This window comes from Megalops cyprinoides, chromosome 3, assembly GCF_013368585.1.
Source record: "Megalops cyprinoides isolate fMegCyp1 chromosome 3, fMegCyp1.pri, whole genome shotgun sequence".
In the NCBI taxonomy this organism is placed as follows: Eukaryota; Metazoa; Chordata; class Actinopteri; order Elopiformes; family Megalopidae; genus Megalops; species Megalops cyprinoides.
Genome location: NC_050585.1, coordinates 48,137,734 through 48,156,291, shown reverse-complemented (window position 1 = coordinate 48,156,291; position 18,558 = coordinate 48,137,734). Strand labels below are relative to the sequence as shown.

The 18,558-nt window shown below is 43.5% G+C and overlaps 1 protein-coding gene across 2 annotated transcripts; it reads right to left on the bottom strand.

Annotated features, from left to right (window-relative positions):
• Window positions 1–1,129: 1,129 nt before the first annotated feature.
• LOC118774606 (zinc finger protein ubi-d4-like) lies at window positions 1,130–13,601 on the bottom strand. Of its 2 annotated transcripts, XM_036523974.1 has the most exons (12): window positions 13,550–13,601; window positions 10,778–10,938; window positions 10,152–10,259; window positions 9,869–10,050; window positions 7,709–7,801; window positions 7,107–7,191; window positions 5,979–6,020; window positions 4,147–4,284; window positions 3,782–3,913; window positions 3,445–3,557; window positions 2,713–2,794; window positions 1,130–2,182 (listed from the first exon to the last, which is right to left on the bottom strand). In XM_036523974.1, the coding sequence occupies exons 1-12, from the start codon at window positions 13,579–13,581 to the stop codon at window positions 2,100–2,102; spliced, it is 1,251 nt and encodes a 416-aa protein (XP_036379867.1). In that variant the 5' UTR covers window positions 13,582–13,601; the 3' UTR covers window positions 1,130–2,099. The 2 variants fall into 2 exon arrangements, with proteins under 2 accessions (XP_036379867.1, XP_036379868.1); XM_036523975.1 differs by lacking the exon at window positions 5,979–6,020 and having other exon boundaries at window positions 1,131–2,182.
• Window positions 13,602–18,558: the final 4,957 nt, after the last annotated feature.

The following is an 18,558-nucleotide window of genomic DNA, read 5'->3' as shown; positions in this document are numbered from 1 at the left end:
TTACCAGGCAGCCTCAAAAGTTGCTTAAAGGCAATGAGGACGGCAGGCATGCACAGTACAGCGCACTCCGCTTAGAAGAATCCCACGAATGTCTCGTCCTGGACGATTTCATTCTCAGATTTCAAAATGAAGGGGATGAAACTGAGAAACACAGAACAGAATGCATTTTGAGCGCTCCGTATTTTTATAAAACCTCTTAAATAAAATAAACACAGCACAACTCACTTAAACTATCTGACCGTCACTGTGCAAATTGGTGACGCCGTGTAAGCTGCAGTGCTGTAGTGCATTAAATTAAAATTAAAACGAAACAACCTGATATGCGTCAATCATTTCTGAGTATCTCCATGACTGCTGCTGTTCTGCCTTGCTGGTTGGCAGCTGTTTTCGGGATGTGACACCTTCTTAGGTCCTGACAGAATCTTAAAGACACTGCAGGCTGTGGAATGCCTAATTTCCCAGCTGCACCTTTCACTAGTCATAAGACTGTCATAAGACTGAAGAAGGTAGTGTTTTTCATCCGTATAAAGCGTATTTCTTACTCTGGCCATGTCCACTGGCATGCAGGCACTTTACTAAAACCATACATTTTCTCTACATATTTCACATGCTAGGTGCTTTGGTAAGTTGCCCGAGATAAGATACACTGCATTCAAATTCTAATGCCCCTCCCCCCCCAATTAACTGTGAACCTTCATGTTCCACAAGAGTACTGTATGATGTGTTGTGAGCCCAAATTCATTCTTATAAAGAAACTGCTTGATTCCTGTAGGCAGTTTTTCTTAAATGGCATCGGTGTTGGGATGATTACGCCCCGGTGTTTTCTGATCACTGTGCGTTCAATTCTTGTATCTGCGTTTCTCAAAAGCGGAGCGCACTGTAGCTCGCTTACCTGGAGCCAACAGTCAGACAGCAATGCTGAGGCCGTGGGACACCAAAACCCCGAATATCACAGTATAAAATGTATCTCTTTAATTAATGCAGAGCAAAGAGAGAGGACTCAGGACCAAAGCCTTGGATTGACTCTACACTCACATCAGTTAGCAGCTAGCTTCCCCCCCCCACCCCCCCACCCCCCCCACCCCCCACTTATCTCACAGTAGCACAGTCAGTTCCTACTCCCACAAATAGATTTACATGGTAAAGACAATTCCATCCTTATGGGGATTCACCCAAATATCAGAAATGAGGAATTGGACAGGTAATCGCTGCACGGTTCAGATGAGGCAGCTAGTATGGGCTGCACTGACAACTTCTGTAGCCATGCTTCCCTTTGGTCGCTCCTGAGTCCTTAGGAAAAGACTTTTCTTTGCTACCCGCTACTTGAAACCCAGGTGATAACCATTACAACCTAATAATTTTGTCTTTCTCAGATTTTAAATACTTTCAACACCTTTATATGCTGTACAAATATATAAATATACAAAACATTTACCATTTCCCAACAGGGACAAGCATTGGCATGCTGATTGATTTCAACTACCACTGTCTTCTATGGACACAACTGCCATCTTGAGCAACTGCAGATGTCATCTAGACACGAATGAAAAGCACGGTTCTCATGTAGACTCGCATAGTTTGGCTCATGACTGTTGCATATATTCTTTGTGAAACTTACCATTGCTCGGATTAGATAAAATCAGATGACTTGGTGTGGCCACAGAATTCTGCTGTACAGAGTAAATAGTGTGCGTACAACCAGAGTAAGGAGAAGATCCTTGTTACAGAAACCTTGACTCGATAAGAGGGGTTTTTTACTGGGGGGGGGGGAGAACAGCACATAAAACAGCACATAAAGCACTATTTGAATTACATAGATATGCTAATAGTTGAAAACAAAGGGCCTTGGGTAGTTTTTGTTTGAAACTGTGTAACAGTCATAGTTGGAACAAACCGGGAAGGGGGGGTGAGAGAGCGGGGCCAGGTTTGGGCTGCTCCATCTTCCTCTGTCCCACTCCAGGATGGGGGGGTAAGGTAGCTTCCCTTTTCAGAGGTCCCCCGTGGATCCTGCGCCCCGCCTCCTCTTCTGTAAAGATGCAAGCGGGGCTCCCACAGGAGGAGGGGGGGGGGGGTGCTGAAGGACGGGTGAGAGGAACCCATCACGACGGGGGTGCGTTCTGGTTCTGGTATATAGAGGCCTTGTCTTTCAACAGGTCCAAACACAAGTGACAACTCCAGCTTCCTGGTGTGGGGAAGAAAGAAGACAAGAGCGTCTAGACAAGAACCTCATACAGCAGAGTTTGAACCACGATTACTCTGAAAAACTGCCTGCCCCTTTGAAGAAACCTCAAAATGGTCAAAACAAAACGGCACCACGATCAACTGCTACAGTGCAGTGCTCTCGTACTTACGAAAGCACTACGAGAGACACTGGAACCGGAGTCAAATTCCTTGTGTGTGTAAATGCATACTTGGCGAATGAAGTCCGATTCTGACTCTGACTAACAGTAGCTGGAATGTAAAACAGAGAGTCTGTACCAAAAAGCAATGAATGCTTTGACTACCCATGATAAAGAATCTGGGAAGATTCCTGTAGAGCAGTAGCACTAAGAATCTAAGTTGTACGCACTGTGACACTGTGTGATTTCCAGTTCCAAGATATGCCAGAGCTGCCCATTCAATTTACAGGGCTCTATTAGCACGGTATATACAATATGTGAATTAACAAAGCAGTTGCTGACACAAAACTTATTATGGTATTATGTATCTTACCTTCCGGAGGCTCAGCCATGGGAGGGCTGAGACAGTACATGTGGTATCCTCGATCGCAATCATCACAGAACAGTAACTGGTCCTGCGGGCACAGCAACAAACCCATGTTAACCAACCTAACACTGTAATAAATACAGCCTCCCCTTTTCAATCTGATAATCTTGCCAGTATCACTCTCTCAAAGCTTAACTCATAGTCTGGCTCATCACAAATGTAGAAGTGGGTTGATGCCAGGATTAGATTTTCTCTGATCTTTCTGTGTCATCTCTATAGTTTCAATGATAAGACAAAGGCAAATTGCAGGTTTCAGTTTCTAATGTCAAGGCACAGCCACATTTTTTGTAACCAAAGTATCTGGATCATTGGCGCATACTTGAAAAGTTGGACAGGATGTTGACAGAGATGTTGAGACAGATGTTGTTGCTGAATATAAAGACAGGCAGATGCAGTTTCCCTAAAAATCTTAAAACAAAATACCAACTTTTCACACTGCATTCTCCGTGTCTGATCAATTTCCTTTCACCTGAATTTCACCTCAATCGTGGGGATTTTTTTTTTTGCACTTTCAGACTATAGCTGCCGTAAGACCTCCCCTCAACATTTTTGTAGTGTTTCATAAATCTCTCATGAAAGGTAATTTTCAATGTTGAGGTTTTCACTGTGTACGTGACTGCTGCTACAGCCTGTTCGTAGTCTTTTCTTCAGCAGACCGCTGCCGTGATTCAGACTCACGTCATTCTCTGAAGTCCCGCAGATGTTACAACATTTGCACTCAATGCACTGCCAGCGGTAGGTCTTCACTGCGGCCATCATGACCGGGGTGAACTGCAGGCAGGAAGGATGACCTGGAGGGAGGAACAGGGATACATTCAGACACCTCACTCCCTCCACAAACCGGATGGAATTAATCCAGTGAAGCCTGGCTATTATTCTGCTGTTTAAATTTAAACATTTCTGTATCGTCCAACACAAGCTGTATTATGACTACAGGAGGAAACCGCAAATGAATCATTCCCTTTAACGGGAAATGCAGGGGGTGAGAGCCACGCTTCCGCCAGCCCGGGCCCACCTGAGCGGCCACAGTCCGAGCAGGACACCAGTTCCTCCGACTGGCCCGTCTTGTGGTTGATTTTCGAGTCTCCCAAGCAGAAGTCGCAGTAATTGTTGGGCAGTGCCAGGCCGTCTGGTCCTTTTTTGGGTGCTGTGGGAGACAGATGAAGAACAGTCAGGTAGAGCGCATTTCACACGTCACGCCTGACACTGCACATACGCAAGTCTGTGAAAGCAGCCGCTTTTGGTCAGGGGTCATGTTTCGGGAAACCAAAATATGACCGAGCATCACCACTGAAGCCATTAAAGACAATGTGAGACGCCACCACAGATGACGAATCGAATACCTGCCTGTATCGGAGAGACAGACAGATAAACACTCACTCTTGGGCTCCTCGGGCTGGGGAGGGGTGGGGGTGTGCATCTCGGCCTCCTCTTTGTCCTCACCCTCCTCCTCCGCGAGGTGGGAGTGGGCGTAGTGGTAGCTCAGCCCTGGGCGGTTCTTATAGCGCTTCCCACAGACTGACAAAAATTCAAACGACACACGTCAGCCTCTGGCAGGATAATCATCGTGCACGCACACTCAGACAGGCAAGCAGATGCTAATCACAAACACGCTAACCATACAGTGGAAGCACACCGAAAACAAGGCCCCTCCATGATGCAAATAAAAAAAAACGATACTTGTGCCGGTTCAGGACACACGACTCAAGATCTGGAAGAGGCAGACATTTAAGAAACACTTATAGACCTTCATGACTCTGATTTGCAATATTCGACAAATTCGACTTCCTACTCTTATACCATCACTCAATAACTAATTTCCTGGACATAGTATCTTTTCCATGTGTAAAAATCCTATATGATGGACATGTCAATATATGATATTATATATGTCATATTAATACAAAACATCTGGTTCCTCAGCTATGTATTCAGTAGCATTTTTATAAAAGAATCCAAGGAGTGCAATGATATGCACAACTGAAGCATTACCAATTCAACTATCTTAAAACTATTTACTTAAAAGTAATTATTAGTTAATATTAGTCTGAAAAAAGAATGAGATGTCCCAGCCACTGAGCAAGATGGGCCACGGCAAATTTACATTTTCCCCAATCCGCTTAATGGCTTGAATGAGGCTGGTCCCGAGATGAGAAGCAAACACGTCAGGCCCGCCTCCCCCCCGTACCCCCCCATCTGTAACCCAGAGAGCATGCAGCAGCAGCAGCAGGCCCCCCAAGGACTCATTATCCCCCCCCCCCCCCCCCGCCCCCGGGTCACGGCACCAGTTACACAACATCGTGCAGCAGTCAGTTAGCGATCCTCTACTCTACCCCCACCCACCCCAGCCAACAGCACACAGGTAGCTATGAGGAACCCGCGCTAAGGCTGACTCTAAACAAAAGCATAGGCTCTATTTCACTCTGGGGGGTCAAAAAGGTGAAGAGGACACAAGGCAATGTGGAGGACATCTGGAAACAGTGGCAACTGGGGGGGAGCGGAGATGCGAGGGAACAACACCGAAATAAAGCGCAGAGGAAAGGAAAAAGCCAATGGAAGGGTGATGGAAAGGAAAAAGGAAAACAGCTGAAGTGATGACTGCAAACTCAACCCTATCCAAATATCCCGTGAGGGCAAAGCAGATGAAGCTCGCTTTGCCTCTGATGATGACACGGGGTGATGGGGGAATGAGCAGCAGTGTTAAACTGCGCTTATCAGCAGTGTCTTTCGTGATTCATCTCTTTACTCTTCATATTCACGTGTGCCTGATCATCTACACCTACTGAGATCTCTTTTTCCACAAATGCAGCGTACAGGACTACTTTCAGAGTGATTCATTCAGTAAAAAAGTCAATTAAGTCATTTTGATATCACTTAAGAGTGAATGCACTTACTATCAGAAAATGCATTACTGATGCAAAATATGCTGTATTTGGGACACAGCGTGTGTTTAAAATCCATTTTAATAGCTTGCACTGATTAAATGAGATTGCATGCTTGTGAAGTCTGACCGGATTGTTTAAAATCAAACTGCAGATCTGAAACATACAGTAACTGAGCAGCTGGAGAGCTCACCTGCCTGCCGAGCACATTAACTAAGATCACTGCTACGTACCGAGCGCTCTACATGTTAATGCACACACTCACAGACAACAACCCACAAGCAATGAACAGACAAGAGGCAGAATAAAAGGAATGAGAGAGAAATATACCTCGTTCAGAAGGTTTTGTAATATGCTTTTGTTTGAAAGTGTCTGAAAGAGAGAAAAAAAGAGAGAAAGAGAGAGAGAGCAGAGACAGAGAGACTCAGAGAATTGCGCTGACAGACTCAGGAGAATTAGAAACTCAAGAAAACCCCATAAAAAGCATCTTACGAAATGAAACGTTTTCTGTAACTCTTTGGAAACCATCTGGCAGTTATATTCGACTGACAAACCATGCTTTTCAACTGCGAAACAAATCCCAATGGTGCAAAGTCATTGCCCTTGCCTGGGCAGCCCACCCACAGCACTGACAATCCCTAGGATTTGAAAAGGGAACTGCATTACACTCTGAGACATCCCCAACCGTAAAAGCATTCTCAAAACATTTCTGCAATGTTAACACATCATGAAAGAGAACACTACTTCCTAGCTTGGCCTTCCCAGAATCACATGTCGACCCCTTTCTGAATGTCTCTGGAGAGTTCCCAGAATCCCCCTGGGCATAAATGGCCGAAAATGAACCATTCAACACAAGCTTCCACCAGCTGACACGTGGAAGCTAACCTCTTACACTGTGGCTAAGTGGGTATGCATCAGTCTAATTTTCATCAGATAATGGGGGAAAAAGTGTTAAAATGCACAGGAAACTGAAGTTTTCAAAATTAACAAGTACAGAAATAGGCAAATTACAAATGCTGTACACATCTTCAGTGCAGGCACAATGATGGAAACTACAGCACTAGATCCAGCCAATTAAAGACGTAAACAGACTGGTTCAATCCATCCACACCAGACAGAGAACGCCCAGCACAGGCAGTGGTAGGGTACGCCTGGCTGGAACTGTCCATAGACAATAATCAAAGTGGAAGCATTCTGGAACACTCTTTCAGGCAGGCAGACAAATAAGCAGCCAGAAACGACACCAAACAGACACAGGAGAAGAGCTGTTCTGGTGTCCAGGAATGTCCATTTCTCTGTGGCCGTGACAATCCAGTAAAAGCCCCCCCCCCCCCCCCCCCCAACCCCAGTCACTCCAAATGGCACTTTCAGAGAACGTTCAGAGTAGGAGGTGTCCATGCCCACCTCCTCCTTCCTCCTTCAGTCCAATATTCCCAACGCCCCGCTGATGGCACTTACTGTCACAGGCGTAAGGCTTGTCCCTGTCTTCCAACGCCGCCGCGGCAGCATCCAGCTTCTTCCTGCTGCTGCTCACACCGCGGCCCTGGACAACGCAAGAGAAACGTGTGACCACCACCACTACCACCACCACCACCGTCATCATCTGTATTATCCTGTCTTCCCGTTCCACAAAGTCTTGGTCATCACAGAACATGAGAAGCCTCTCAATTCAACACTCTTCCCGTGGTTTGGGAAATTTGATCACTTTCACTTGTGCTGGTGTTATGGAAACAATGTTGTGAAGCTGACACAACATTGCCAACCTCTTGCACAAGGAGCTACCAGTGACAAGTAGGGCTTGGGTCAGCCACTAATTGCAACCGCACACATGGAAATCACTGGAGGTAGGATCCTCACTCTCCACCCATTATTCTATCACTGCTGTTCTGATTTACCACCTACTACACGATACCATTTTTCATCATTCGGACCTTTTAAGGAACTCGATCTTGACATGTTAAAAGCACAAAATCTACTGCTGTACAGCTAATGTTCTTTTCAGCCTACACCTACATAAGAAGGAATGGCGCAGAACAGTATCCTGCAGTGCCACTGCTCACCTTTCCCTTTCCTTTCCCCCGTCTTTTAGGGGTGTCTTCCTCGTAGTCTTCATCGTCCAGGTCATCCAGGAAGTCATCAGGCTCAAGGATTCTCTACACAGACACGAACAGGGGGAGGTGGTCAGAAATGACCAGCGTCTTGAAAACGGCTTAATGAAGCCTCTCATTTACTTCTATCCATCTTCCCCTACTCACACGTTTCATCACTCATACTAGTTGGTCCAAATGGAAAAAAGGTTTAGCTGATGAAAGCTGAGCATATGGACCTAACAACTAAAGCAATCTTAATACTGTTTAAAGCCGAGAATGTCAGAAGCATTAAAACTCAACAATGAAAACCTTCAATGCATGTGGTATATTTTTGTCTACTGACCTAGCTTTGTGTAGTCATTACTGCTTAAGTCATACGAGCAAATAAGAGAATGATTAAGCATAAGGTCTTCCTGTTTTCCAGTGATGACATTTTGAGTGATGACATACTGGGGGAGCAGAAAGCAGACCAAATCACACAGGAACAGACAGTAACTGATTTTGTCATGACTGTCTGTTAGTTACACCTTTATAACTGCAAAGCACTGCCCACCTCATTATGTTAATGAACAGCATTACTGTTTTAATCCTTGCCCAATTCTGGAGGAGCGCCCAAAGACAAATTACCCCTTTGAGAAATATAACTAATCTGTTCTTTTTCATAGGCTTTAAGCTTCTGATTTTGTGCTCCCGTGCCTTCATAAATAAAGACAATTAGATGCAACTTGAGTAAATAAATCTTACTTAAGGCCGGGGGGAACATTACAACATTACTGTGCAGACACCACTCATTGCCTGCTCCCCACGGTAGCTGTATTCACTGAACCAGAGGACTACAGGATGGGCAGGGCCTCGGCTTGCCACTAAAGACACGCCTCACATCCTGCTTGCAATGCTTGGTGCTGCTTTGCTTGTTTCTTTTCAGCCCAGCAGGGATGGATTTTTTTTTCCTGAACGGATATTATCTGGACAAAGACTAGAGCAAAACCTCAAAAGTTGATTGTTGAAGAAACCCAACAAAATACACAGAGAGGCATCAATACTTTTGAGCTACTCAAAATACACCAAGGTCACACAAAGAAATAAAGCCACATAGAGCTATGGATTACTACTGTGCAGCAAAACCGCGAACGTCTACGGCAGCAAAGCTCTTCAGTTTCAGGTACCTGACAGCTGATTATAGCAGATTACCCACTACAGCCCCAGCTTTTCATTGCCAAGGAAAGTTGCTGCTTTTATTCAGCCAAACTCACAATGAGCTGAGACAGAATGAAAACCAGAAACCTACTGCCTCAGCGTGTCGCACGGAAAAGGCAATCTGAAAGAGTTCTGCCCAACACATTCTGTACGCGCAAACCACTTGCAGCTCCCAAATAACCGCTGCCATGGTGTGACATGCTGCAATTGCTGAAATAGTGACATGTGATCCAGAGCCAGTTCATTGGGGAAATCAACACAAGCCCTACTAAATCTGTCATGTTACCATTAGACTGTTTCCAGCTGCATTTTGGCAGCAATAAAAGTGAGACTTAGCTACTACTTTTAAATACAATAAGCCTAGGATGATGTAAGCTACTTATTCTGTACAGTTGATTGCAAGCAAGCCTAGAAAGTGAGGAAAAGTCACAAGCAGAAACCCCTACAAAAACTGAACAAAAATGTGCAAGTATGCATGACATGCTACTGTAGGTTGGACAAGTCACCACAGATATGACAAGATAAGAGGTCAGGTTGAATCAAAATTCTGAAAATACTGTGTAAACATTAAGTTTTTTTTTATACAGACCATTAAAAAGTGACATGTACCAGCATGTCAACAGTTATCACCTATAAAAAAAACTTGGGAGAAAGACATTCCCAATACTCAGGGGCATGTGCTGAGATCTTGTGACACATCCTTGCCAAACACACAGGAGCAATGCCATGCATCACACTTCATCCTCTACCTGCGGTAACTACGTCAGTTGTCACAGCTCGTAGCCCTGTAGTTAGCAGCCTAAAGGAACTAGCGAGGCTGGCGTTGGAGATGAGCGCGTAGCAGCAGAGGGTGGGGCAGACGTCTGCCTCGCGTGTTGTTTTTACCATGAGGTTCCCTCGAGCCACGAAGGGCTGCACGCTGTGAGGCTGTACCTTCCTGACGCGCGCGGCGGGGTTCAGACCCCCTCCGGTGAAATCGGCCGCGCCGGGGTCGTCCTCCGGCCCCCGCAGCTCCGGGATGGCGCGCTTGTCCAGCGGCTCGGCCTTCAGCAGCGCCTCCAGGCTGCTGCCGTCCGTGGAGGAGAGGGCGTCCTTTTTCAGCCCCAGGTCCAGCTCTGAGGAGGAGTCAACACAACAGAGCGTGATTCACATATGAAGGTGCTGCGCCGAAACAGCGGCGTTGAAATGAAGTGTCCCGCAGACTGAGGGGCAGTACCCGATTTGAGGGGCGGAAAGGCAAGGCGGGGGTCCTCTGGAGGGTGTGCTCGTCGCTTCTTCCTCCATCTGCGAGCGGGGTACGTGTAGAGCTGCCCAGGTGCCATACCTGAGGAAAGTGACATACGAAACAACAACAGGTGATGAGTTGATGAAATTCCCTGCAGCTACTTTTCAGCTGGGTCTACTAAAGGTTAAACTAAAAACCAGAACTGAAAATTTCTTTATGAAAGTCACTGCGGCAGTGTAGCATAGTGGTTAAGGAGCAGGTTTGATTCCCCTATGGGGGTACTGCTGTTGTACCCTTACACAAGGTACCTAACCCACAATTGCCTCAGTAAATGTCCAGCTCTATACATGGACAACATTGTAAGAAAATTGTAATTGATGTACGTTGCTCTGGATAAGAGTGTCTGCAAAATGCCAATAATGTATTGCAATCTAATGTAACTACAATGGTGAACACATGTTAAAACACTAAACCCTGGGATCATCTTTGGTTGGACATGGATGTGGCAGACATGCACAATATGGTCATTCCCTTCAAGAACAAAGGGCATGTGTTGAATTTAATTGCATGATTACTGTACTGGACACATCTTGTGTATGGCCGTGTATGCATCCTACCTGGTCCCCTGTGTCTCTTCTCCATCCAGATGTAGCAGTTGCTCTGGGCCACACCTGTCTGAGAGTCCAAGAAGGGCATGCGGACACTCCTCTCAGCACACAGCCGAGCATTGTAATTGTGGCACTGCTCCATGGCATCCCGGTAGTACTGTTCTCCCAGCCTACATACACAGACATACAGACAGACACAGACATGGATGAAGATGAGAGCCAGGAACAAAGGAAAAACTATCTAGAGAGGTACGTACTTGGCTATTCTGCAACCCTGAAGATTTTCCAGGCCTTGCTCAAAGCAATCAATTAGTGGATACCCTGCATTGTTTTTACAGCCACCTGGGCTAGTTAAGCCGAAGAATTTAAATTTCTCATACGACCAGGAATCTTCAGTAGGGCCACAGCTAAATCATTTACTACAGCAATTTTGTTCCTTTTGTGTATTTAGTCCAGAGCGTCAGGAGAGAACACCATTACTGTTCTCTGATAATCTGAGTTCACAGAGTTCACAGAACACAATTCAGGGCCACAGTTTCTGGTAGTCCAACAGTACTCCAGTCTGAGACACATTCAAATAGAAACTGTGTAGGGTTGTACTTATCAACAAGAGACATGCATTCAACGGTTACCAACTGCTGTAAATGCTACACAAAAACAAAACTAACATGATCGCAATTATCTATTACAAAGACAAGTTACATATTTTCAGTTTGCTGAAAAACAGCTGTTTATGACTAGCAGCTCAAAACAGTAATAAATCTTAAAATACCTGCCACAACTACAACAATATGCCACTGTCAGAATGTGACTTCATTTGAAAGATTTAGATTTTGTTCAGCCTTTTCTCTGAAAGGACCCAGACAAAAGATATTTTTGTGCCTCCCCCATAGACCTGATGATGACTAATGCGACGTCATGACACATGACTTCCAAGCACTGAGCTTATTTTACGAAAATACTGGGAACACTGTCTATTACTCATTGGCCAATTAGAAGAAGCAATAGGCCCTAGCTAATATTTCCTGTTCCTGCCTGAAACGACCACGGCTGAAGTATAGACAGACATTGTGTAACACGTAAATAAATCCCAACTGGGAAATGCTCAAGTGGGTATGTACGTTTCATTAAGTGCATAATAAAGTTGTGTAATATACCTGCAGCACAAAACACAGACAATTTGTCCAAGCAGTCAGGCTGGGCAGGCTAACCGGAGGTCACCAGTCATTCATTTGTGAGGTATTATTACACTGTAGCTCTATGCTTTCACTGGGTCTCAAAATGCCATTATTTTATGCTAAGAAATCGCCAGCTAGATAACTCACTGACTTTAACTGAACCTAGCCAGTTAGCTTAACTTATATGTTCCAGGGCACTAGGTTGGACGCCATGGCTCGTCCCATTCTAAATCACTTAGCAGTCAAATTTATTTACACTTAGACATGGAAAACACGACATCCAAAGAAAACGACATGTACAGCACCATTAGCAACAAACCCTAGCTAACGTCAAAAGTAAAATGCGGAACAGCAGGCTGAGGGGTTTCGTACGCCATGTCCTGGTTCGTGTCGCTATCTAGCTAAAGGGGGTTTGGCTGTGGATTTAGTGGCACTGCTGGGTAACATTATTCTTTAGGATAAAAAAATATTACCTACATTAAAGGAATTGTCAGTATCAAACGCAACGTCCAATGTTCATAATGTTACAGTTGCAGGGAAGGTGAGTTTTACTTTGAAGCAAGCAAACACTACGCAATTAAAACAACCAATACATTATCTTGCTTTCTCATTTTAGCAGCATTCCTAATCGAAGCTTATCTATTTGTCGTTAGCTAATGAGATTTTGTAGCAATCAAGATGTTTAGCAGGCTAAAACCTTGTTACTGTGTAGAGTAGCTACGTGGCTAGCTAACGCTGGACTGAACACACATGACGATTTCACAATTAACCTTAGCTAGATAGTCATCTACACAACATGGCTCAAAATAGCTTGTTTCCCAGCTCGCAGCCCTTTAAATCCGACATCAGAGGGGTTAAGAGGACCTCGCTACGCCGGCGACTTCCCGTAAGAAAGCTAATCACGTTAGCCAGCTACAGTAACATTAGCTCTGTTGTGGCTCATAGCCGCAATTCACTTTCAAAGTTCTGATACCTAGCTCCTGACTTAAAAGTACGGCACAAATGAATCAAACACGTATCGTGCAAACTGGGACGGTAAAAAGAAGAAGGAGAGATTAGAAAGTCATTTCCCAATTTCAGCGGTGCATGTTATAGGTTGTAACCCCCACGTATCGTCAGCAAAGCAACACGCCGAGTTACGCCATAGCTGGTTAGCGAGAGCAACAACTTGACGCCAGACGGCTAGCTGGCTAACTCAGCTAGCTACACAGTCAACTCATTTCATAATCCGCAGATCTGTATGGAAAAACCAAAATAAATGCGCCCAGTGGCATAGTCTGCATCAGAATCGTTAAAACTTCACTGTGCATATTTCATCAGTGTTCATCCACTCCCCTAAAAAACATTCTCAAAACTTCCTTTGTCCCTCCGTTAAGTAAAGTTTGGGGGCTAGCTAACTAGCTAGCTAACGCTAGCCGAACAATGAAGTCAAAACGCAAAGCTAAACAGCAGGCTTCTCGGCCTCAACCTCGGGGGTACCTTTTACATCATATCCCTAATAACTACATGTATCTCCTTGGCCAAGGGTTTTAACCCCATCTCCCTTGAAACGGTGTCGATACAAATGACAGTATCCTCTTAAAATTGAGAAAGAAACACTCACAGTTTGACAACATTCTCCACCACAGCCGCCATCTTGGTTCGCCTACGCTCCGCGGATGATGACTGCCGAACTGCGGCTGCGCACGGGACAGCTTCACATGCATGTGGTCGGTTTGGTGCTGCGTGAAAAGGCCGTGTCAAACGATTCAATGTTTTTTTTCAGCAATGATGTTCAAACGACGTTGCGGATTCGTCTTTATACCAGATATATCCGCTCAGGCAGGCTCAGAATGAAAGCGACAACCACATTAGTTAAATACCCATGAAAGAGCCGCATTCTTCATCACCAAGCCATAATTCTACACGAAATCTGCACAGATCGTTACCGTTTCTGTTATTATTTAGAGCCGGCAAATGGAATGATATGCAATAATTAAGCAATGGTCTGTCAATCTGCATCGGTCGATCAGAGAAGTTTCGCAATTACCACAGGACTGTCACGAGAATATATGTTTTTGAAAGTTTTATTTAGTTTCAAAACAAAAATAACACACCAAAGTAGCTGTAATTCAGTGAAATAAATTTGAGATCACCAAAAGTAAATCAGAAACCAAGAGGGAACTGAAAAAAAAAAAAAAAAAACCATTTGAAGTGTTGAAGGGAGCTAGCAATCTGGAGAGTTAGTAGGCTATGTAAAAGAAAATTTACTAGATTAAACTGTAGATAGTCTAGACTACCTACTGTTTTGTTGTTGTTATGTTTTCCTTTATTTATGGTTGACGTTAACCTGTCCAAGTGTGTTAAGTATTACATCTACAGACGGTTTGGACTGTATATAACCGACGATCCCAGAATCGCTACTGTAATATTCCTTGTTTTAACACAGCACTTGATATCCAGATATTATGATTATAACACGTATGTCATTCTACTCTTTGGTAATATCTGTTTCGTGCAAACAAACTAGTAACTCTGAGTACACTGTTGTTTATGATATGGGAATTCTCATACAGTAGTTTCATGGATTTTGTTCCTACATCTCTTTACGATTTGGGATTGTAGGCATGTGTGGTACATACGGCTGTGAACATTATTACCTGATGGATGTTTTTTCACAAAAATCCAATAGGCGGCACTGCAAAACTTTTTTTTATTAACTTGTGCAACCCAAAGTCCTTACCCCTGCCGTTTTGATTCTGGTCCAGGATCAGCTGCGAAGGGTAAAATGTTCCTACACCCGTGTGTACAGCAAGTTTACCTGGACGGCCTGTGCTACTCCTGCATGTTGTTTGAAACCTTCAGGCCTTACCTTATAACCGTCAGAACCTCGTCCCCTTTATTTCTGATATCATTAGCAAATAAAACTAGTATTGCATTGCATCAAACTGATACTGTGACATAGATACCTAGGTACACGCAAAGATAAACGAGTGCTTTTTTTTGTTGACAGTTTTTCATGCACAGAACAACTTCAGCTCTACATCTCTAGCTTCTTATTTTTCTTATTCACAATACAGTGTCATTCCACCTCAGTAGGAGTTTCCACTGAATTTTGATTTTCAGTCTCTCCATCTCATTTGCAATATTCCATCAGTTATTTTAAGGCAATTTGTTATCACTGTCCAAAGCGCCACCTCATAGGTGTTTTTCTGTCAGTAAAATTTTACAAGTTGGTTAAACAAGTTGTTTGTACATTTTGTGAAAGTTTTTTTTTTTTTTTTTTTTAATCACAGCTACATAAGTAGTTAATACTGAGCTTGTATGTTTCCAAAATGCATGATTATAGATTCTGATATATATAGAACTGAGTGGGCCTTCCATCACTTATCTGTTGTAAGTATAACATTTGTGCTACTTCTGCAGGTTGTGATCCCACTGGAAACCAGTTAAACAGAGTAAAGAAAAAAGAACAAACAAGATTGTGCATACTCAGTAAATTGTTTTGGATATTTTGCCATACCATTTTAACCATATTCAACTGAATTTGATATCAATATTATGATTTGCTTTTCAGCAGGTTACATATAATGTTTTATAATAATTTATATTGCTGGATGTGTCCTGAAAAAGCAGGGCAAGTACAGCACAAGGCTTAAGGGTACAACAGCATGGTTCCAGCCAGTATCTGAATGTGCAAGACTCCAGTTACAAGCCAATTTCAAATTTCCAATTTCCAATATATATATGACACAACACTGCTGCTTTTTTTGCACCCATTAAAACACACACACACACACACACACACACAAAGAGACTTTTCCCTTAAATCGTCTGATGGGTTTTAGTTCAACTCAAAAATACCAATTCTGAAATATTAACTATATCGTTCTGAAACAAGGTACACCCAGGGAATGTGTGGTTTAGTTGTTATGTAAGGAAAAACAAACTAAGCTTTTAGGCTTTTAGCTTTTAAGTCTTTTAAACAACGAATCTTCTTCAGCATGGATAAAAATGTATAATAGACCTATAAATTGTCAATGCAACCCATTCTATGAATCGGTAACTGTCAGGAGAAAAAGACTCTGTTTGCCCCAACCTCCCTAACCTCCTCTCTGCTGTACCCCATTCCTTTTTCTTGAGCACAAAGAGCACCAAGAGGGTCTGAACAGAGGCTCCACACAGAGGCGTAACGCAGATGAGAGCTTTTCTGACACTTCAATCGGGCCTTTTCACATGGACACAATCAGGACTGAGCCTGTTAACTGCCAAGAGCGGGAGGTAGGCAGGCAGATCTGTTGCCCCCCCCCCCTTGCCCCCACCCTTTCCTGTTCTTTGGCATTGAGCAACAGTGAAACAAACCCTACACACACTTGTTCGGCTGCAAAACTAATTACGGCTCTTTTTTGATGTTAATGATTTTTCTTTTGTTTTTGGTTGCGTAATTCGTTCAGGCCACATTGAGTTTGTGGGAGGAACAACACGAGGCTCTCAGGGTGATTTATGTTGAACAGCAGGGCTATAATTTGTGTGACCTGATACACTGAAATGCTGTGCTGGTATTACTATAGACTGGAGAGCTTAAATCTCTAATAGGACATTGAAGTTGGTCCCTTGTACAAGTTTTATTAATTGAAGTGTTGGCTGAAGGAATATGAGTAAGAGAAACAAGAAGTTAGTGTTTACCCCACTGCAAACATGGTGTTTCCTGAAGAAATTAACAACCGCATGATATTAACAGCATGCTGTTACAGAAGGTAACTTTGTCAGAAATCTGTATTTTTCTCAATATGTAGAAATAGTATAACTAGATCCTTCAAATTTGCTTTAACACATTTACCTTTTGTCATTCATCAGACACTCTTATCAAGAGCAACTTCCAATGTGCAAATACAAAGTGCATTTCACAAAACATTATGAAAGGTTGCACTACACAGTGACACAATGAATCAATGGATACACTGGTAATACAGTGTTGGAGGGGGACTGCCTTACATTAGTCATCTTGTGTGATTCATTACAGCTGAGATTACAGTCTGAAGTTTCCTCCTTAATCTCTCTATTTGCACTTCTCGCTCTCCCTCCTCTCCGTCTCCCTCCTTCGCGAAGCCTCATTCCCAGGCTGCCTCCGCTCTCAGGGTCAGCGGCTGTGTGTTCCGGAGGCTTTGAGTTAACAAAGCAAGTTGGACCGATTCCCAGGACTGTTCAAAACGTGGACGAGTCACTGCAAACAAGACCAAGACGTGCGTGCGTGGACTCTCTGTCTCTCTCTCTCTCTCTCATACACACACACACACACACACACACACACACACACACACACACACACACACACACACACACACACACACAGAGTCTCTCTTTAACACATGCAGATTTACACACACGTGCATTTACACACACGCACACACAGTCTCTCTTTAACACACGCAGATTTACACACACACACAGATTTACACACATGCAGCGACTCACCTTTATAATACACTGTCCCTTTCTCATGCACTCACTAAAATACGCATAAACATATAAAACCTCCTCAACAAACACACAAAACTGTAGTTGAAGCACCAAACAGTCAGAACTATTCTTTTCCACCTCACACAAACATTCACATCCTCAGTCAACAAACACCAGTCAACAACTTATATAAAACCATTTCCACTGGGGTTATGTGCAAAGCAACACAGCTCCTTGAAGCCAGCACAGTACATATGGGGAAAGATAAACACTGTCTTTGCAAACAGCTGCTGGATTAGCATCTGACACATCAGGCTAAAGTGGCCCAAAGTTATAGCCATGTCTCGGACATGGTGGGAATCAGGGGAAGTAAATGTTTGTGTTCCTATAGCAATTTTGAATTAGTCTTCATCGTCTACATTGTGCCACACTTGCACACCACACATTCAGTAGGTCATCCCATGAGTACAGGAGTGAATTGTGTGCAGTAACCCTCTCTGGTCTCCCACGGTCTGACCTAACAGTGAAGGTTCCTAAACTGAAATCCTGACCACTACAAATACAGGAGATGTGTTATATCAATTCTGAGAATTGGCAGGAGGAATTAGGGGATTTCACAATGGTTACAAATTAAATAATGTAAAAATAAAAATCAACCGGAAGAATGACTTGAGGAAGTCGGCTTTACCGGTCAAGAACAGAGGTGTTTATTTATAATCATTTCGAGATAAGAGCCAACCCATTGTTTCTTCATCAGTCTAAGTATCAAAGCATATCCAGCTAATATGAAGCTTAAAAACGATCCAGCAGTGAAGCAAAATAAGGATCGTCACTATTTACCTGAAAATGTCCCAAGAGATCAGAAGGGATCACTCCGGTGATATCCAGAGAGGAGACAGGACAATGATTTGTGTGATCAGGCATCAGGATGATTGTGAGGAGTTTTGGAGCAGTTGAATTTTACATGTTTATCAAAACTATAACTCAAAAACAAAAAGTAACCACACTGCCAAGAGTAGGAAGAAATAAACAAGGGAATACAATTACAATACTATTCTTCAGTTTTCAAGAAGGAAAAACATTCACTTTTAGTGTTTTATACAGTGATCATTCAATCTTGTAGTGACAACAGAAACATGGAACAGTACAGAAAAAAATGTGGATAATGGTTAA